This window comes from Sus scrofa, chromosome 11 (genome assembly GCF_000003025.6).
Source record: "Sus scrofa isolate TJ Tabasco breed Duroc chromosome 11, Sscrofa11.1, whole genome shotgun sequence".
In the NCBI taxonomy this organism is placed as follows: Eukaryota; Metazoa; Chordata; class Mammalia; order Artiodactyla; family Suidae; genus Sus; species Sus scrofa.
In genome coordinates this window covers 16100612-16122064 of record NC_010453.5, presented here as the reverse complement: position 1 = coordinate 16122064, position 21453 = coordinate 16100612, and the positions used below count along the sequence as shown (strand labels likewise).

Here is a 21453-nt window from a genome sequence, read left to right as displayed (position 1 = left end):
ACAGTAAGGAGAGTGGTAAGAGTGGTCTAGGAGGGAGTTCCTGTGGGGGCTCAGTGGAAACGAATCTGACACGATGCTTTTTAAGAACCTTCTAAAATGATGATTTCTTTCTTACTTTTTTTTTTTTTTTTTTTTTTTGGTTATTTTTAGGGCCGTACCCTCAGCAAGAATCATCCGTGCATAAAACGATGCGCATGATAACTGATCTGTCCTCTTAACCGGTGATGCTAAATTTGATCACTTGGTTAAGATAGTTTCTCGCAGATTTCTCCAATTTAATCACCCTTTGTAATTTTGAGGAAATACTTTGAAACTGTACAAGTACTGTTTCTTATCACATGTCTGACCAATAATTTTAATATCCATTGACGATTTTTACCAGAAATAATAATGACTCTGGTGTTTGCCAAATGGTATTTTTTTCTTTTTTTCTTGGTCTTTTTAGGGCCACACCCCCGGGATATAGAAGTTCCCAGGCTAGGGATCGAATCAGAGCTGTAGCTGCCAGCCACGGCCACAGCCACAGCCACGTGGGATCCGAGCCATGTCTGTGACCTAGACCACAGCTCACAGCAATGCCGGATCCTTAACCCACTGAGCGAGGCCAGGGATCAAACCCATGTCTTCATGGGTACTAGTCGAGTTTGTTAACTGCTGAGCCATGACGGGAATTCCACGGTGTTTTTTCTGTTATCGTTATCCCTTCTATACTTTGTTTGGAATTGTACAATAAGGGTAAACATCTCCCCCATGTATTTATGTATTTAATTATATCAGTGTAGGTCCCCAAGTTCTTATTTATTTCTGTGTGTGAGGATCTGTTACTACCATTTATTTATCGTTTTGCTCAGATTTGTCCCAGATTTGGCCATTGATGACCCCTTTACATTGGCTGCTGTGTCTTTTCACATGTCCTCATCATTTTTTGAGCACATCTTGCTTCTTGGTCCCACACAACATCTAATATACACCTTGTCTCAGCCCTGGAATCAGCTGTCCAAACAGCCCTCGTTCCTTTTATTAGAGGATGGTATTAAGAAGCTAAAACCTGGGCACTCCATGTGCTCATTGTTTTTTTGTTTTTTGTTTTTTGTTTTTTTTGTCTTTTTGTCTTTTGTTGTTGTTGTTGTTGCTATTTCTTGGGCCGCTCCCTCGGCATATGGAGGTTCCCAGGCTAGGGGTTGAATCGGAGCTGTAGCCACCGGCCTACGCCAGGGCCACAGCAATGCAGGATCCGAGCCGCGTCTGCAACCTACACCACAGCTCACGGCAACGCCGGATCGTTAACCCACTAAGCAAGGGCAGGGACTGAACCCGCGACCTCATGGTTCCTAGTCGGATTCGTTAACCACTGCGCCACGACGGGAACTCCCATGTGCTCATTGTTAATGGAGTGTCATTGCTTCCAGTCCTCCATAGACAGAGCTGGAAAATACAGATGTGTGCTCTCGAATTCTAACACCAGACAGGTTATTCCTCCTTCCCTGAGCTCTCATGTCCTCAGCACGTTTAATGAATTGCTCAGCCCCAGAATACACATAAAATCGTTTCAGAATTGTTAACCTATACAACCCATATTCCTGTGAAATGCAGACCCACGGGCTGGAGAACTATATTCATGTACAAATCCTTTTATATTTGGCCTTATTGCCGTTTATCTGAGGTTAATTTTGTCAATTCTTTCACTAAGTCCCTTCAGTGAGGTTGTTTCTTTGACTTATTTGTAATACACTTAGGTTCACTTGTTTCTGTTTATATTCCATTTTGCCCTCCTCCCCCGGTTTTTTGTTTTGTTTGTTTGTTTGTATTGTATGTGTACTTACTGAAAGTACTTTTTTTTTTTTGAGTATGTGAGACATTAGCATGATTCTAAAACTCAGAACCAAACAAACAAAAAAAACTATGTGATGGAAAATGTCACTCTTTTCCGTTCTCATTTCCCAGCCTCTCCCACCTCTGCTGTAGTTAACAAATCTCATTAATTTCTCTTCTATCCTTTTTTCTTAGATGATAGGCAGCATCATGTGGATAATATTTTGCACTTTGCTCTTTTCACTTTACATTATAACCTGGAAATCATGCCATATCCACCCAACAGGTCTTCTTCACTATTTTTCACGGCTGGGTAGTACTCCGCACAAACATACTATTGTTTATTCACCCACTCTTTTTCTTTTTCAATTCAGTAAAGTTAACCTTATTTTTTAAATATTTAAGGTTGTAAAAATTGAAGCATAGTCGGTTTCCAGTATTATTTTAGTTTCCCGTGTACATCATGATGATTCCACATTCCCATTCTCTTGGGAGCATTTAGTTGTTCTCAGTGTTTTGATATTTCAAACAGTGCTGACATGAAGAGCTTGTGCATGTATATTTTGGTGCTATTTGATGGGAGTGGGGACAGTATCTTCAAGATAAATTCCTGGAAGTGAGATTGCTGGATTGAAAGCCAAGTGCGTATAAAGTTGTATTGGCTATAGCTTTCCCCATACTACTGGTTTTCATTCTCATTAACAATGTGTGAGAGTACTTTTTCCCCCAGAGTCTTTACAACAAAAGGTGTGTCATACTTTTTAATTTTCTGGGCAAGAATTTTGATAGTGGCTCATACAAGGATGGCAGCAATAGAAGTGATGAGAAGTACTTAGATTCTAGATATATCTTGAAGGAAAAATGACTCAGAGTTTATAGTGGGTTGCTTTGGAGGCTGATGCAACAGTTTTCTGACCAGGCACAGGGTTCTCTCCAATTCTTTTTTAAGTATTAGGCATCAATATTAACAATCTAAACTAATAACTTCTTTTCACTTGTCTGGCATTTGTAAAGCTTTGAGTGACTCTTGCCTTCCTCTTGGACCTGCTTTTTTATAATACTCTAGTAATTATATGGCACCATAGTGGGTAATGGTGCTGCTCTGACAAATAACTTTTAACATTTCAGTGGCTCAGAGGTTACAAACCCAGCTAGTAGCCATGAGGATGCGGGTTCAATCCCTGGCCTTGCTCAGTGGGTTAAGGATCCGGTGTTGCCATGATCTGTGGTGTAGGTCACAGACACGTCTCGGATCTGGTACTGCTGTGGATGTGGCTGTGGCGTAGACTGGCAGCTATAGCTCTGATTCAACCCCTAGTCTGGTAACCTCCATATGCTGCAGGTGCGGCTCTGAAAAAAAAATGTCAGTGGCTTAACACACAGGTTGACTTGTCACTCATGTAGCAATCCGGTGCAGGCGTTTCTGCTCTTTTCCATGCTTCAGAGTCCCAGGCTCCTGCTAGAAGTGTCTATGTCCTGGGGTCTTGGAGTTCTCTAGGACAAAGTGTAAAGAGAAAGTAGAAAAGGGACATCTTAACTGCCTCCACCTGGAAGGGTTCCTATGGCTTCCATGCTGAGACCTGGTCGCATGTCCCCTAGATGCAGGAGGGGCCTGTCAATGAGGTCTCTGCAGGATGGCAGCTTTCCAGGGAGCGCTGTATAGACAGGGGAACACACATTTCATAGACAGTTAGCTGGCTCTGCCGCAGATATGTAGCAAAGTGACTCATTCGTGTACTTTGTGGGAATAAACATTTTACAAGATGGAATGCATATCCTGAAGCATTACATTCTCAGATACTGAAGGCAGGATGAAAAGGGGTGGGTATGTGAAGTTTAATAACAGGGAGAGAAGATGAGTTACACAGAAGGAGAGAATATTTAGCTTTGAAAGGCTAAGTAAGCATAGCAGAGGATTTCCAAGTAACAAGATATGTGGATGTTTTCATTCATCTGCTCCTTCATTCATTCAACAGATACCAGGAGAGCCTGTCCGCTGCTGGCTCTGTGCTTGTTTTAGGGGGAAGGAAAGGAAGAGGAGATGGGAGCTTCAGGGGCTGCTTAGCACAGATACACTGGGGGGAGATGGTGTGTATTCTTTCATGGACAGAAATATGTACAAGTAGGATGCTGGGCAGGTATAGAAGGGAGCTGTTAGGCATTATCTAATATAGTGGGGTTTTGCCTTTTGATCTTGAAAAACATATCGTTTTTTGGGGTGAGGGGGCTGCATCTAGTTCTTGAGCCAGGGATCAAACCCTCACCACAGCTGTGACCTGAGCCACAGCAGTGACAACACCAGATCCTTGATCCACCAGGCCACCAGGGAACTTCTCTTTTTGTGTGTGTGTGAATTGAAAAACTATCTGGAACAGTTATATGAGAGAAACTTTCCTGAAAGCTTTTAAAGTGCAGTACTGGGAGTTCCCTTCATAACTCAGCGGTTAATGAGCCCGACTGGGATCCATGAGGATGCGGATTCGATCCCTGGCCTCACTCAGTGGGTTAAAGATCTGGCGTTGCAGTGAGCTGTGGTGTAGGTGGCAGACACGGCTCAGCTCTCACGTTGCTGTGGCTGTGGTGTAGGCTGGCAGCTGCAGCTCCAATTCAGCCCCTAGCCTGGGAACCGCCGTATGCCGCAGGTGCAGCTCTAAAAAGAAAAAAGAAAAAAAGAAAGCACAGTATTTCATTAGAACAAATTGATAATTTAAATAAGAAAGAGATTGGATCCTGACCAATGAGAAGCCATTTTTATGTTCTTTTCAGAAAACTATATCTTTCAGTAATATAAAAATGAGTATTATTCACATCCATAACTATTTGTAGGCTTTGTGACATCTTCTGTGGAAAAAGTTACCATTGCTTCCCATGCACAGGGAGTTTGATTTAAGAGGGGACTGCAGGGAAGAAACGCTGTCATAGCATCTGTAGCACACACTGCAGTTGACAGGGCAGTGCTGTGTAACAGATGCAGCCATTCTCACTGTAACCCCGGGAAGGAGGCGGTGGTCCGGCTGTGGTACCTTTCTTAGCTGTGTCAGTCATCATATTACCTCCCCTCCCCCCAATTTACAGTTGAGGGAACTGACCCCTAAGCATTGAAGTCATTTTCCCAGACTCTTATAAATTTTAAGTTCCCCAAAAGAGAAAGTAATCTTTAAATTCTGGCATTGTTGTCTCTTCATATCTGTGTTCAAGAATTAAAAAAATCAAACTGAGGAGTCCCCGTTGTGGCTCAGCGGTTAAAGAATCTGACTAGCATCCATGAGGATGCAGGTTCGATCCCTGGCGTTGCTCAGTGGGTTGAGGATCCAGTGTTGCCGTGAGCTGTGGTGTAGGTTGCAGACACAGCTTGGATCCCAAGTTGCGGTAGCTGTGGCGTAGACTGGCAATTGCAGCTCCGATTCAACCCCTAGCCTGGGAAACTTCATGTGCTGTGGGTGTAGATCTAAAAAGCACACACACACAAAATCAAATCGAGCTATTTATTTATTTATTCATTTATTTTTGGCTTTTAGGGCCACACCTGAGACATTTGGAAGTTCCCAGGCTAGGGGTCAAATCAGGAGCTGTAGCTGCCAGCCTACGCCACAGCCACATGGCATCCAAGCCATGTCTGCAACCTACACCACAGCTTACAGCAACGCCAGATCCTTAACCCACTGAGCAAGGCTAGGGATCAATCCCGCATCCTTATGGATCCTAGTCAGGTTCGTTAACTGCTGAGCCACAACAGGAACTCCCTGAATTGAGCTTTTTAAAACCGCATTTACTTCTCATCTGCTGTTGTCTGGGTGGGAGGCAGACAGCAGCTTAAAAAATATGGTTAACATGTCCAAACAATGTAATATTTTCCATTCTTCTTAGAATTGTATGTATTTTTTGATGGTCAATGAATTGCCTTTTTTATTTCCCTTTGGTCTTTGCACTAATTGATTTTATGGTACATTTTGGGGGGAATAGTGCTGAAAGGGTGGGACTTTTATTCTTGGAGCCAATTTTTTTTTCCTCTCTGGGGACTCATTCTCTGAGCAAAAGTGTGTTGTTAGCTCACAACACACACCTCCTGCCCCCTTTGCTCTCATTGTGCTGGTGAGTTCTGGGGTCACTTTGGGACTGACGTGCAGCTGTGTCTGTCCTCAGGTGGGGTGACTGCTCTCTGCTGGGACCCCGTCCAGCGGGTGCTGTTCTCGGGGAGCTCCGATCACTCTGTCATCATGTGGGACATCGGCGGGAGGAAAGGAACAGCCATCGAGCTCCAAGGACACAAGTAAGGCTGCTGCTGCTTTTGTACAGAACTCCGAGGAAGGGATCCCAGCCTCAAGCCAGGACAGAGGCGTGCGGGCCGGTCTCCGTGGCGGGGTCTTAGCATGGCAGGACCGCAGACAGGGGCCCCTTTGATGTATGTGTGAACCTAAGTATGGTTATTTGCTTATACCCCACTTTACGCTACAGAGGATTTGAGAGTACTTATGAAAATCATAAAATAAAATGATGGCAGCAAAGCAATTAAAGGTGAAAATGAGAACCAGAGAAGACTGTAAGAGTAAAAACTGGAGAGTGAAAGAAAAAGAGCTGCAGAAGACAAGCCATGAAGGCCTGCAGAATTTCTGAATTGAGTTCAAATGCTGCCTCACGATTCCAGCAGCTTAAGGGACGGGGCGGGGGTGGGGGGGTGACATCCTCACACAGCGCTTTGTGCTTCTCCTGCTGTTTACTGAGTACTCGCCTTGATTCGTATCAGGCTCCTCTTCCTCACGGGGTGGAGGGGAGGAGCAGAGAAAGCTTCGTGTTTTCTTGGTGCAGTTCTCCAACTTTGCTCAAAGAATCACCGAGGAATCTCTGAAGAAATAGATCCTGGCCACTGGTCTGAGGCTGCGGGCATCTGTGCCCTGACCTGCCTCCCAGGCCCTGCTGGGGGCTCCCCGATACAGTCCCTGAGGGCAAAGCCTGATCCTATCGCCAAGGAGAAATTTCATCTGCTTTAGAGCTCTAAAGCTAGCCTGAATTGTTTTTAACTTGTGACGTTTTCCAAGTGATATGGAGAGTGACTCTAGGCATTGCCGATGTGGTGCAGCAGGGTGGACGGGGTGTCTGGAGCCCTGGGCTGCAGGTTGGCTCCCTGCCTGAACTCTTGACATTGATGCAGCGTAGGCTGCAAATGTGGCTCAGATCTAATCCCTGGCCAGAGAACTCCATATGCCGCAGGGTGGCTAAAGAAAAAAATAGTGACCCTAATAGCTCCTGTGAACTGGTTGATTTTGAGCAACATTAGCTCTGCCTATAGATTTGCCTGGAAACACTAGTTTTCAGAACTTCTCCTATGTGAATGTACAGTTTAGGTTATTTACTATGAGCTAATTCATTCTAGAGGGCCCAGGCACAAATAATTCTCTTTTGGAGTTCCTGGCTCAGCGGAAATGAATCCGACTAGGAACCATGAGGTTGCGGGTTCGATCCCTGGCCTTGCTCAGTGGGTTAAGGATTCGGTGTTGCCGTGAGCTGTGGTGTAGGTCACAGATGAGGCTTGGATCCCACGTTGCTGTGGCTGGGGCATAGGCAGGTGGCTACAACTCCGATTGGACCCCTCGCCTGGGAACCTCCATATGCCGCAGGTGCAAAAGCAAATAATTCTCTTTTGTGCTAGAGTTTAGTTTGAGAGAAGTAGCTATGAAGCCCTTCTTTTCCCCATGAGAGAATACATCCGTTGTCTGGGGCTAAACCCGGCTGGTGAGGCCACTCAGACCTCAGTATCAGCTCATTAAAGGGATCGTTCCCTTATATTTCTCCTCATACAACAGGACACATATCAAGATCACGTAGAAGGAGTTGACATCATCCGTGTAAGTGAAGAAAAAGAGAAGCCAAGTAGAATCCTGTTTAATAACACTTGGTTATTATCTAATCTGCCAGGGGTAGTTCTGCTACTCAGATTCCCTCCAAGAACTAAAGTACAGGCTGTGAATGAAGATCCATACTATTTGTTGGACTCATTCAGACGAGCTTGTAACTAGTTTGATTTTTACTCAGTGGTTCAAAAGCCTGCAGGCAGGGCAGGTGTCCCTGCTGACCACCAGCATCCCTGGGCCCTGTGTGTCCTCGGGCAAAACGTTGTTCTGGGAAACTTGTGCCTACAGTTGGGTAAGAAAGGAGAAGCTGTAAAGTCGAGATAGAGTCTCTCAGTCCCAGAAAATGAAACCCAAGCTAATAGGTCTTTCAGTTTCTAAGAAGAACCCGCACGGCTTCGGAAAATGAAACAGACCACGCTCGGAATCCATCCTGGTAGGCTCGCCCCCTTGGAATGTGGTGGGCGGGCAGGCTGGCTGGCTGGGAGCCGCTAGTGCCAACTGGCTTGAACGGCAGTGCTGGCAGGAGGCTTGGCCTGGTGCTCTAACTCAAGCTCAAAATAAGGTGAAGTCTGCGAGGGACTCTGGAGGCCCAGAGCGAGGAGAGCCCATCTCCTCAGCATCGTCGGTGCCACTCTGTGAGGGGTGTGAGTACCCGAGGTGGGCACGGGCAGCATTGGAGCTGCTGAAAGGAGGGGTTTGGGGTCCCAAAGAAGGTGCAGGCAAGAAGGAGCACAGGCAGCAGTGAGGATAGACCCACTTGCACTTCAGCCCTTCCTCTGCCCTGAAAATCGGCCCAAGATTGGTGTTTGATGATGGGGTCTGGGGATCACCCAGTGTTAAAGAGTGTTAAAGAGTGTTCTCTTTTTTATTTTATTTTTTTAAATGTTTGTAGTTTAGTTGATTTACGGTGTTCTGTCGATCTCTGCTGTTCAGCAAAGTGACCTAGTCATACATAGACCTATAAATGTGGACACACTCTTTCTCTCAGATTCTCTTCCATCATGTTCCGTGACAAGCGATTGGATAGAGTTCCCTGTGCTGCACAGCAGGACCTCATTGCTTATCCATTCTAAATGGAATAATTTGCATCTACGAACCCCAAACTCCCAGTCCATCCCACGCCCCCCTTGGCAACCGCACATCTTTCTCCAGGTCTGTGAGTCTGTTTCTGTTCTGTAGACAGGTTCGTCTGGGCCATGTGTCCACATAGAAGTGATGAGCTTTCTCTCTTGGAAAATGTTTTATTAATATTTAAAGAGCTCTCAAAACACCCATGCCTCAGTTTAATCTCACAATAATCCTGTGAAAGAGAGAGAGGTCAGATACCGTTTTTTCAATGAGAATATTGAGCTCCTGTCCTCGAAGAGGCCAGCTGGCAGCTTCGTTCTCCCAGGCTTTAGTTCAGCCCAGCACAGAAAGCCCCTCAGAACCTTCTCTGTATCGCGCTGGGCAGTGGGGGCGCAGACATGAGCGCTGAACGCCGCACGGTCCCCACCCTGCCCTGTGATGTTTCCTGCTCCTTTTCTCCTTCGGAGGCCAGAGACTTTCTGCTTGGGGCCCCAGCCTGCCCCTCGCTCTCCTACATGCAATTCTTCATCCCCCCCCTCCCTGTCCCCAGGGTGACTCTTGGGGACCAGAGTTCCAAACCCGGGACGGAACCCGTCGTGAGCCTGCACCCCGGGGACAGCCGTAGGGACCAGAGGTCCCGGCCCCTCAGGGTGGGGCGACTGCCTTCCCCGCTTCTGGAAGCGTCCAGCCTCAGTGGGAGGGACAGCGCCCCGTGGCTTCGGTCCCAGGTTCTAAGGCCTCACACCGTCCCCCGCCGCAGAAGTACGTTTCGGAAGCAAGTTGGATTCTGTGGGTAAAAGTCCCCTCAGAGCAACGAGACTGAGGGGTGAGGGCCGAACGCGGCCGGCAGGTCCGAGGAGAAGAGCGAGCGCAGCGTGTGCACCTGCGGCGCCTCCCGAGCGGCCTTTGAAGCCTCTCGGTGTCTTTAGGTCCTGGAGCGAGTGGCCGATGGCCCCGTGCCGGCGCTGGGCCGGGAAAGGCGTTTGGGGACCACTTCGTTTTTCCAGAGTCGGGTACAGTTGAGGTGGATATTGTGGAAGCAGAAACCTGGACGTGGATGGTCTCGTGCCCTCTTTGCCACGTCTCGTACTTTCTCAGGTTCTTTTTTATTCTTAGAAACCGCCAGTCATTTCTCGACCAACTCTCTGACCACACTTGTTCTTTCTTGGAGTGGGTCCTTAGACCACAAAGGTTTTCTGGCAGGTTCGTTTATGGTCACATGATGGAAAGCACAGGTCAACGTCAGTGCGGTCCCTTCACCACGAGGGCATCCGCAGGTTCCGTGGGGCCCGGTCGCAGCCCGGCTTCAGCGCACGTGGCCTGTGTCCTGGCCGCCTCTCTCCCCAAGCCCAGCCCTGGGCTTCTCTCCTCCTTTTCCCGTGGGTAGGACTTCTGTTATAAACAGCCTCGAATTCTTTTGGTAAAGAAGTAGGTATTCATACATACATAGACATTGGGAGAACTTGTTCTTTTCTCTTGTAGGGAGTAAATTGCCCCTAAAGTTATGAAAGGAAGTAAGATTCTTGCATCCAGCTTCTCCTGGGTTCGGGTGCCAAGCGTGTTCTTTCTCTCCTGAATCAGGTTTCGGGGCATTTCTCCCTGTCACACTGGGGAATTACTAGAGGAGAGGGAAAGGGATGTCTTCCCTATTTTTAACTATTTCATTGGACACGTAAGAAATCAAAGTATTAGCAATTAGGTGTTCCCTTGTGGCATAGTGGGTTAAGGATCTAGAGTTGTCACTGCAGCAGATTGGGTTGCTGCGATGGTACAGGTTCCATCCCCGGCCTGGGAACTTCCACATGCCATGGGTGTGGCCAAAAATATATATATATATATATATATATATTATATATATATATATATTTATTTATTTATTTATTTATTAGCAACTAGAATCCTCACAGAGGGTAGCATCTTGTGGCTGTAGAGTATGGTCGCTAAATGCCAGCCTCAGAGTCAGGCCAGGCTGTGCATGAGTCAGCCCCTCTGCTGATGGCTGTGTGGGCTGTGGCAAGACACTCAATCTCTCTGATCCTGAGTTTCCTCATCTCTAAAATAAGGGTGATATTGGAAAAATAAGCCCTCAAAAAGGTCGTCAAAACCCATACATAATATAACGCATGTAAAATAATCAGCACGAGAATAAGGAATTTAGTGGCAGTTGTTTGTTCTTGTTAATAAAAATCTTAATAACTCAAAAGTCAAGCTTTCAGCTAAGATCTCTGTTGCTCTCTGATTATAGGTAGCATTTCCAGTGGAAGTATTGCCACATACACCTACTCCCTCCACCCTTAACACATTCAGCAGGTGTGCCCTGAGCTCCGTCTGCATACCAGGCTTTGTATGGAGCTCTTAGGACCCAAAGGGAACTACGAAAACAGTTCCTGCCCATATGAAGCCTTGCTAGAAGGATGAAAATGAAGAAAAGATGGGACAGTTTGCCACTTTTGCTGGAAAGTGGGAGGCCTCAGGGGAGGAATCCCTTGATCCAGATTTTAGGAGAGTCTCATAGTTTGCAGAGTCAGGAGGTGTTATCCAAACAGAACTGCTTGAACCAAATACAATCTTTTCAGGAAATTGCTGGTGGACAGAGAGCCAGTGGCTAATCTGAACTTCCTCTCTATCCCGCAAACAGCACAGTGTTGCTGATGCTGACACTGGTGTTTGGGTTCAGACATGGCTGTTGTCCAGGGATCCCAGGGCAGGCAAATCCTTTTGTGTCCCTTTGGCGCGGGATAACCCTAGGTGTCAGCTGTCCTGGAGACCTCCCATGTGTGGGTTGCTTACGAACCTTCTCGGGTCCTTGGAGGTTTGGAAAACTTTGTCTTCGTTTGTTTGTTTATTTGTTTGTTTTCTTTTAGGGCCACACCCACACCCACGGCATATGGAGGCTCCCAGGCTAGGGATCTAATCTGAGCTATAGCCTCCGGCCTACACCACAGCCACAGCAACGCCAGATGCTCAGCCCACTGAGTGAGGCCAAGGATCAAACCTGCGTCCTCATGGATGCCAGTCGGGTTCGCTAACCACTGAGCCACGATGGGAACTCCCTGGGAGTTTTGAATGCAAGAGAGCGAGATCCCTGGAGGCAGATGCATAACTGATTAGATTTCACCAAGTGGGCTAGGGCTCTTTATACTTCGGAAAGTTTCATCTCTTTGCTGTACATTTAAGTGCCCCCTGCTCTTAGGGTGTGGAACAGGGCCTGAGTTGACATTTGGGTAAATGTTAGGCTGGATCTGAAAATCTGTCCCTATAAAGAGGATAAAGGCTTCCCTACTCTTCTTCCTTAAGAATAATCAGACACAGGACCAGCTTCATGAGGGCTCATGCTTAGAAGAGCCCCATGGTTGGTGTAATGCTCTGCCGTCACCGTCTTGTAAATTTTATTTTATTTTATTTTATTTTATTTTATTTTATTTTATTTATTTTGTCTTTTTGCCTTTTCTAGGGCTGCTCCTGCGGCATATGGAGGTTCCCAGGCTAGGGGTCGAATCGGAGCTGTAGGCGCCCGCCTACGCCAGAGCCACAGCAACGCGGGATCCAAGACGCATCTGCAACCTACACCACAGCTCACGGCAACGCCGGATCCTTAACCCACTGAGCAAGGGCAGGGACCGAACCCGCAACCTCATAGTTCCTAATCAGATTCGTTAACCACTGAGCCACGACAGGAACTCCCATCTTGTAAATTGTAATTTGTTTTTAAACAAAGGGCTCTGTATTTTCATTTTGCACTGGGTCCCCCATGTTATGTAGTTGGGCCTGATCAGACATGTGAGCTCTAGAGCCAGTGAGAAAGGAAATGAGGCCACCCCATGCAGTAGAGTCTTTGTAGATGGTGGATCCTGGTGGTTGTGCAAAGTGGGGTCTTTGTACACCCATAACAACATTTGCAGTGCAGTAAGTACGTGGAACACTCACCCATGAAGTAATAAGCACTTTTGAGAGGATTTTTCATTAAATGCTGCTATAATGCCAGATAAAACATGAATGCAAGAAGAAAGTATCTTTTAACCCTTGACCTGTGAACCTGGGGATGTCCCCTCATCTTGTTTTTAGCTGAAGGTGGCCGGATTTTGAATCCTTGAACAAAGGAGTCCCTGAGCCGTTTTATTACAAAGCTTGGGATCTAGCAGTTATGATGTGTTCTTCCGTGTTGGAATATTAACAGGACCGGAGCCCCATAAATTATGTATCTGTTGCTGAATGTTGCTGCCAGCTATGAGAGGCAAAGCAGTTCCTCTGTAGCTTATTCGGTTTTGCAAGATCATTCCTGTGCATCAAGCTGCCTTAACAAATGAAATGGGGTCCACATTGCAGGGCGGTTATGAGTCTGTTCAACCAGATAGATTTTTCCTTCTTGACTCTGAATGTCACAGTGTATGAAGTAACAACCAGGAGAGATAGGAAACAATTGACCTTATTTTCTAGTGAATACATGTCCAAGAGTTTATAGTAGTCATTAATTAATAGAGGAACTGTAAGATGTCACAACCAGTTTCAAAAAGTAGAAACATGCAGAGGCAACAGAGAGTAGTGGAATGGATTTGTAAGTATTTTCACAATTGGCTTCTTCCACGGGAGGAGCAAGGCATGGGAATTGGTTGCATTTTCTCTGGATAAGATTCGTGTGCAATACTATGTTTTCTGTACCTTACAGAGTTATAAAAGCGCACAGTGAAAGACGCCAAAGCGCGCCCTCCAGTCGAGTTAGAGAACCTGGATGGGTGCGTCAAACCACACCTGATGCTGCGTTGAAAAGAGCCCCACTATTTCCTTTTTGCCCATTTCAAAGTTTTTTGGTTTACCTGAGAGTTCTTCTCCGCCTCCTCTCCTATAATCTGAAGAATCTCAGAGATTATTCTTGATCATAAAAAAAGCTGATCTCGGAGTTCCCATCATGGTGTAACAGAAACAAATCCAATTAGGAACCTTGAGGTTGAGGGTTCAATCCCTGGCCTCATTCAGCAGGTCGAGGATCCAGCGTTGCCATGAACTGTGGTGTAGGTCGAAGATTTGGCTCAGATCCCGCATGGCTGTGGCTGTGGCATAGGCCAGCAGCCACAGCTCCCATTAGACCCCTAGCCTGGGAACCTCCATATGCTGCGGGTGCGGCCCTAGAAAAGACAGAAAGACAAAAAAAAAAAAAAGCTGGTCTCATTTTCGTCTTAATTATTTACATTGGTGTAATAAGAATCTTGGATTGGGTTTTTCAGAGCATCTGTTTTCTGCTATCCCAAAGTTGGGAAACCAAACCCAAGAAAATCTCCCGCATTTTTGGAGTTCCCGTCGTGGCGCAGTGGTTAATGAATCTGACTAGGAACCATGAGGTTGCAGGTTCGATCCCTGGCCTTGCTCAGTGGGTTGAGGATCAAACGTTACTATGACCTGTGGTGTAGGTTACAGACGCAGCTCGGATCCTGCGTTGCTGTGGCTCTGGCCATAGGCTGGCAGCTACAGCTCCCAGCCTGGGAATGCCGCGAGAATGGCCCAAGAAAATGGCAAAAAGACAAAAAAAATAATAATAATCTCCCGCATTTTTCACCTAGAGTACTTATAATCTTGGTTGAATTTGCTAGTTTCCTGGCCTCGTAGTTTCCTTACCACCTATAAGGCCAGGCCCTTGCAAACCAGGTACCAGACCGGTTTGCCTTTGGATGGGGACGGACGTCATAGTCACTGGCTCCCTTAGTTCTTAAAGGGGCTCATCTGATTCAATGAGCATCATCCTCTAATACGACACCTGAGGTAAGGGCTTGGCTGCCCAATACCATCCTGTGGACAGACTCTCGTTAAACCTGTGAAATAACTGTATTGCCATGAAAATCAAGGGGACTCAGATTCAAAGTTTTTGAATTCTGAGAGTGGGATATCATTTTTTTTTTTTTTTTCTTTTAGGGCTGCACCTGTGGCATAGGGAGGTTCCCAGGCTAGGGGTTGCATTGGAGCTGTAGCTGCTGGCCTACATCACAGCCACAGCAACACCGGATCCAAGCCACATCTGCAACCTATACCACAGCTCATGGCAGCACTGGGTTCACTGAGTGGGGCCATGGATTGAACCTGCATCCTCTTAGATACTAGTCAGATTCTTAACCGGCTGAGCCACAATGGGAACTCCTCGATATCTTATTTATTTCTTTATTTTTGCTTTTGAGGGCCGCACCCGCATCATTTGAAGGTTCCCAGACTAGGGATCAAATCGGAGCTGTAGCTGCTGGCCTACACCACAGCCACAGCAATGCGGGATCTGAGGCGCATCAGCAACCTACAAGGTAACGCCAGATTCTTAGCCCACTGAGCAAGGCCGGGGATCAAACCTTTGTCCTCATGGATGTTAGTCAGATTCGTTAACTGCTGAGCCACGACGGGAACTCCCCCTGGATATCATTTTTACTTTAATTAATTAATTAATTATTTTGTCTTTTTGCCTTTTCTAGGGCCGCTCCCGCGGTATAGGGAGGTTCCCAGGCTAGGGGTCGAATTGGAGCTGCAGCCGCTGGCCTACACCACAGCCACAGCAGTGCTGGATCCTTAACCCACTGAGCAAGGCCAGGGATCGAACCTGCAACCTCATGGTTCCTAGTCTGATTTGTTAACCCCTGAGCCACGACGGGAACTCCTGGATATCATTTTTAAATGTTTGGATTTAGCTTATTAAAGTAAAACTTACTAAATTATAGGTTAGAGAGAGCATAAAAAGCAAGAGAAGAAGCATCCTCGTCTTCCAGAATCTTGAACATTCATGCAGCATCAGCGGTATTGCAGACAAGCAACAACAGTAAAATTTCCCTCTTCCATTCACGCAGTCCTGTGGCATTAGTTCTTGTTCTGCTCATTCTTGGTTTAACAGTCTGCATTCATGCAGCCATCTGCATGCACACTAAAAAGGAGTCCAAAAATCCAGGGAAGTCCTGACTCAATCCACTAATACAATTTACAAATTATCTGAACACTGTCAGTTCAAGATCCTTTGCCTAAGAGTCTATTCTTTGAAATACCAATATTTAAAACTATCTAGTACATAGAGCCCTTTCCCACAAAACTCTTGAGAGTGTCCTTTCTGGCCTCTGGCTTATAGGGGAGCCGTCAGAATGACAAAGTTATCTGTAGGTTATAAAGACTTATTGGTTGATTTTCTACTGTGACAAATAACATCAGAATTGAGAAGAGTAAAATTCTCTGTTGAGATAGCCTACCTACCCATTTCCTGAGAGTTCTGATCAGTATTTCCCCAGAAGGTAAAAACCTATTATTACAGATAATGAGAGCATTGGTAAATCTGCAGGGTCTTCCCATTTCATGTACAATTTCAGAAGTGCTCATGTTAATAGTCCTTTACCCTTACTGATTTAACCTAGGAAAAACTAAGCATCTCTTCTCATCCGACAACTCTTCCCATGCAACTCTTAAAATATTAACACAAAAAACAAATGCAATTCTTTATAGCATCTCTCTGTTTATAAGGCCAAGGAAACAAATCTTTATGATTTTCTAGGACCCCTCTAAGAAATCTCGAAGATAATTTAAGGGTAAAAAGCCTCCTAATGATTTTCTAGGACCCCTCTAAGAAATCTCAAAGATAATTTAAGGGGAAAAAGCCTCCTAACAAAGTTTGTTTGTTTTCTTTCTTCACAAAATACAGGCTTCACTCTAGTAAGGCAAAACCAAAATTATTCTCAGAGTATTTTTAGATACTTAAGATAGGAGCACAGGTAACTTAAAATTAACACTTGGTTACCTGTATAATCAAAGCAATAAGGAAACACTTAAGGAGTTCCCTGTGGCTCAGCAGGTTATGAACCTGACTAGTATCTATGAGGATGCAGGTTTGAATCCCTGGCCTTGCTCATTGGGTTAAGGATCTGGCATTGCTGTGAGCTTTGACATAAGTTGCAGATGTGGGTCAAATCTGGTATTGCTGTGGCTGTGGCGTAGGCCTTAGCTGCAGCTCTGATTCGACCCCTAGCCTGGAATCCATATGCTGCAGGTGTGGCCCTAAAAATAAAATAAATAAATAAATAAATGTAGATCAGCTATGTCAAACAATTTTTTAAAAAAATTTAAGAGCACAATCTTTAACAATTTAGCTCTTTTCACAAGTGAGGTCCCTTCCTTGTTCTTCTTTTTCTTTCCTTGAATAATCAAAGACTTTTCAAGTCAGTATAAAGCTCTGAAAATAATTTTGGAGAGACATAGAATCTCTGCTGAGCAGGCAGATTCCATGGAAGGTGTAGGATATCTTTTTGCATTGTAGTCCAAGGTATTAATCAGTAAACTAGGGGAGCAAGCCTTCAAAACTGAGGGAACTATGCCAAAATTTTAATGTATTTTGTAGCTTTAAAAAAAAAAAAAAAAAGACTCAAGTATTATAGGAGTTACCATTGTGGCTCAGCAGAAACGAATCTGACTAGTAACCATGAGGATGCAGGTTCTATCCCTGGTTTCGCTTGGTGGGTTAAGGATCCATTGTTGCCCTGAGCTGTGGTGTAGGTCACAGACATGGCTTGGATCTGGTGTTGCTGTGGCTGTGCATAGGCTGTTAGTTAACAGTTCTGATTTGACCCTTAGCTTGGGAACCTCCATATGCTTGCAGGTGCGGCTCTAAAAAGACAAAAAAAAGAAAAAAAAAAAAAGACTCGAGTATTATAAACTATGGTAAATAAAATTTACTTTCCAAATTTTGTACTTTATCTTTCTCTTTTATATTCTCGAACAAACTTATATTTTACTTTAGAATTGTTTTTTTCATTCATGCTATTTTGTTTTTTGTTTTTGTTTTTGTTTTTTTGTTTTTTTGTCTTTTGTTGTTGTTGTTGTTGCTATTTCTCGGGCCGCTCCCGCGGCATATGGAGGTTCCCAGGCTAGGGGTTGAATCAGAGCTATAGCCACCGGCCTACGCCAGAGCCACAGCAACGCGGGATCCAAGCCGCGTCTGCAACCTACACCACAGCTCACGGCAACGCCGGATCGTTAACCCACTGAGCAAGGGCAGGGACCGAACCTGCAACCTCATGCTTCCTAGTCGGATTCGTTAACCACTGCGCCACGACGGGAACTCCCATTCATGCTATTTTGAAAGTCCGTAGTGGAGTTTTCCAGGGGCGATGGGGAGGGAGTGGGAGGGACTGGGAATCTGGGGTTAATAGATGCCAGCTCTTGCCTTTGGAGTGGATAAGCAGTGAGATCCTGCTGTACAGCCCAGGGAACTATATTCAGTCACTTGTGATGGAACACGATGGAGGATAATGTGAGAAAAAGTCACTTTGCCATCTAGTAGAAATTGACAGAACACTATAAACCAACTATGATGAAAAAATAAAAATCACTATAAAAAATATATCGTGGAGTTTTCTAGAGGCTCCAAGAATGACATCATAACAGATGCAGAAAGCAAGGAGTATCTGTCGCTGTCCTGTTAAGCCAGACATTAGAAAGACCTGCATAGATGTTGAACAGTGCCATTTTGTCATCAAACTATTTCATTTTGGAAAGTAGTTATTTTTACCCAAATATATGTTATTTATGTTAAGGTGGATATAGACACTAAAATATGTTAGTTTCAGGTGTTCAGCAAAGTGAAAGAGTTAGATTCTTTTTCAGATTCTTTTCCATTATAAGTTATTACAACATATTGAATGTAGTTAGTTCCCTGTGCTATACAAGAAATCTTTATTGTTTCTCTGTTTTATATATAGCGATGTGTATCTTTTAACCCTGAACCTCCAGTTTATCTCTCCCTCCGCTTTCCCCTTTGGACATAAACCATAGCAATATTTTCCTAAATTTGCTGTCTCCCAAGGCAAAAGAAATATAAGCAAAAATAAACAAATGGACCAAATCACACTTACAAGCTTTTGCACAGCAAAGGAAACTATAAACGAAGTGGAAAGACAGTCCAAGAACTGGGAGAAAATATTTGCAAAGGATGCAGTCAATATCAAAAAATGGGCAGAAGACCTAGATAGACATTTCTCCAGAGAAGACACACAGATGGCCAGCAGGCAAGGGGAGAGGGCTCAACATCACTTATTAAACAAGCACTTTGACTTATTTTGTTTTCAATTTTTAAAATTTTATTTATTTTTATTTATGTACTTATTTTGCTTTTTAGGGCCGCACCTGTGGCACATGGAGGTTCCCAGGCTAGGGGTCAAATCAGAGCTAGAGCTGCTGGCCTGCACCACAGCCACAGCAACGCAGGATCTGAGCCATGTCTGGGACCTACACCACAGCTCATGGCAGTGCTGGATCCCTGACCCACTGAGCCAGGGATCAAATCTGTGTCCTCATGCATGCTAGTCAGATTTGTTTCTGCTGCACCACAACTGGAACTCCCACTTTGACTTACTTTAAATGGAGTGCTCTGCTGTCATTAACATGTTGTCCATTCAACCCAGTTTCTGAGATCCGCTCTCGGGTGGGGCGAGGGGTGAGTGTGCGTAACTGACTGACTGCTGGGCCTCCTTGCTGCTCTCCAGAACTGTCGCTAACTCTCGCTTCCTTCACAGTGACAAAGTCCAGGCCCTGTCCTATGCACAGCACACGCGGCAGCTCATCTCCTGTGGTGGTGACGGTGGGATTGTCGTCTGGAACATGGACGTGGAACGGCAGGAGGTAAGTGTCACAGCAGACGTGCCCCACCCCCTCCTCGGCCATCGGGCTGGGCTCTGCAGCTCCAACTCTGCTGAAAAATCCCTCAGCCTCCCCTCCTCGTCTCGCCTTTCTTTTATGATTTTTTTTTTCTTTTTTCTTTTCTTTTTTGTCTTTTTAGAGCTGTACCCGTGGCATATGGAGGCTCCCAGGCTAGGGGTCTAATCAGAGCTGTAGCCACCGGCCTCCGCCACAGCCACAGCAACACCAGATCTGAGCCGTGTCTGCGACCTACACCACAGCTCACAGAAATGCCGGATCCTTAACCCACTGAGCGAGGCCAGGGATTGAACCCGAAACCTCATGGTTCCTGGTCAGATTCGTTTCCGCTGTGCCACGACAGGAACGCCTCCTTTCTTTTATGACTAAACCATGAAATAAGACATTATGTCAGAAAAGTAAAATTTCTAGTATAAAAAGAGCTTTTTTAAAAAACCCCTCACAAATTGCCAGGTAACTCTTATGTAATGGAGATTTCATAAGAATTTTAACTGAGACTAAGCTATTTAGACTTTCAATCTGTTGCACTATTTTACAGCTGAAGTTCAGGGGAGAAAATGGAAGCGTCTGTTTCCAGACGACCAGCCCTTTGGTATCAAGGGCTCCGTGAAAACGGAAAACTTATGTGCCTGTGTTGTTGGGGGAAGTGGTGGCTAGTGTGTGAGAAATGATCGTTGCTAAAAGTAAGAATCCTTAGTTTTGTATTAGGAGAAATATTAGAAATAATTATTTTTGTGTTTATGAATCATATTCTAAACAATTCTCCAGATATAAATATATTCCTTGTCATTTTTAAGTGTATATTTAAGTTTTATCATAGCAGTCTTTTTTCAGTGAATTTTTTTTTATCATCTTTGAGCATCTCAAAGATGTTTGTTTGTTTACTGAATATCCCCTTTGACACGTACGTTGAGGTTAACCATTTTGTCATTTCCCAGAGTTGTGCTGGATAAATTTTCCCTTTGACGGTACATCTTCCTCTAATTTATTTCCATGCAAGATGCAGGAATTATAAAAGTAACACTTTAGGAGTTCCCATCATGGCACAGCAGAAACAATCCGACTAGGAACCATGAGGTTACGGGTTCGATCCCTGGGCTCGCTCAGTAGGTTAAGGCTCTGGTGTTGCCATGAGCTGTGGTGTAGGTCTCAAACACAGCTCAGATCCTGAGTTGCTGTGGCCCTGGCATAGGCTGGCAGCTGTAGCTCTGATTCCACCCCTAGCCTGGGAACCTTCATGTGCTGCAAGTTGGGCCCTAAAAAGCCAAAAAAAAAAAAAAAAGCAAAAGTTTCCCAACTTCTTTCCACACCCTCACCCCAGTCTCATTTCAAGACAGTAGTTGCTATTAGCCTCCATGCGATGCCTTTCTAATGCCAGCAATTAAATGCTTAAGAAGATTAAAGCTGGATTTGCCCAAACCGTAAATCCGCAGGGGTTCTGTTCGTGGTCATTACCGTGAGCCTTACAGTTAGGGGGCGGGGGTGGTGGAACAGCGCCGGGAACGCACCCCTTGACCCACCCACCTAAAGCCTGGGCCGTGGGCGCAGCGCCCTCCGGGTGACCCGTTCCTCTGCGCGGTGGCTGCTCCGGGTGCGGGGCGGTCCCCCCTGGTCTGTCCCGGCCTCTTCCCAGACCTGACCGACCAGGCCCGGGAGCGGCAGCGCCAGGCCCTTGCCCTCCCTGGACACAGCCTCCTCCCTGACGGACGGAGGCCCGAAGGAGGACAAGGAGGTGGTGTCCAGAGAGGAAGCCAGCTGGTTGGCGGACGGGCCTTCCCGCCATCTTGCTTAAATTGTGCCTTTGGACGTGTAAGTACACGGGCCCTTGGTACGTGGTGACTAAAATCTTCTTGAGTGAGTTAAAGCTTGAAATGCGCCGTGGAGATGGTCGCATCCTTTTGCCGCAGGTGTCGTATTTTAGAAACATCCCCCCGAGGTGTGTCTGCGGAGCTCCTTCCTGGTTGTAGCAGGTGCTGTGCAGGCCTGAGACAGAACGATGCCTCCCCTTCCCCGAAGGGCTCGTGGCCTTCCTGGAACAACAGACATGCGGGAGAAAGCTCCAGAA

The 21453-nt window shown here is 45.7% G+C and overlaps 1 protein-coding gene across 3 annotated transcripts in view; it reads left to right on the top strand.

Annotated features, from left to right (window-relative positions):
* Window positions 1–21453, top strand: part of WDFY2 (WD repeat and FYVE domain containing 2) — a 185642-nt gene that overhangs the window by 150449 nt on the left and 13740 nt on the right. For all 3 annotated transcript variants that reach the window (XM_021065301.1, XM_021065303.1, XM_021065302.1), the window contains exons 7-8: window positions 5956–6082; window positions 19247–19352. In XM_021065301.1, the coding sequence (XP_020920960.1) occupies window positions 5956–6082; window positions 19247–19352 (233 nt within the window). The remainder of the gene's footprint in view (window positions 1–5955; window positions 6083–19246; window positions 19353–21453) is intronic.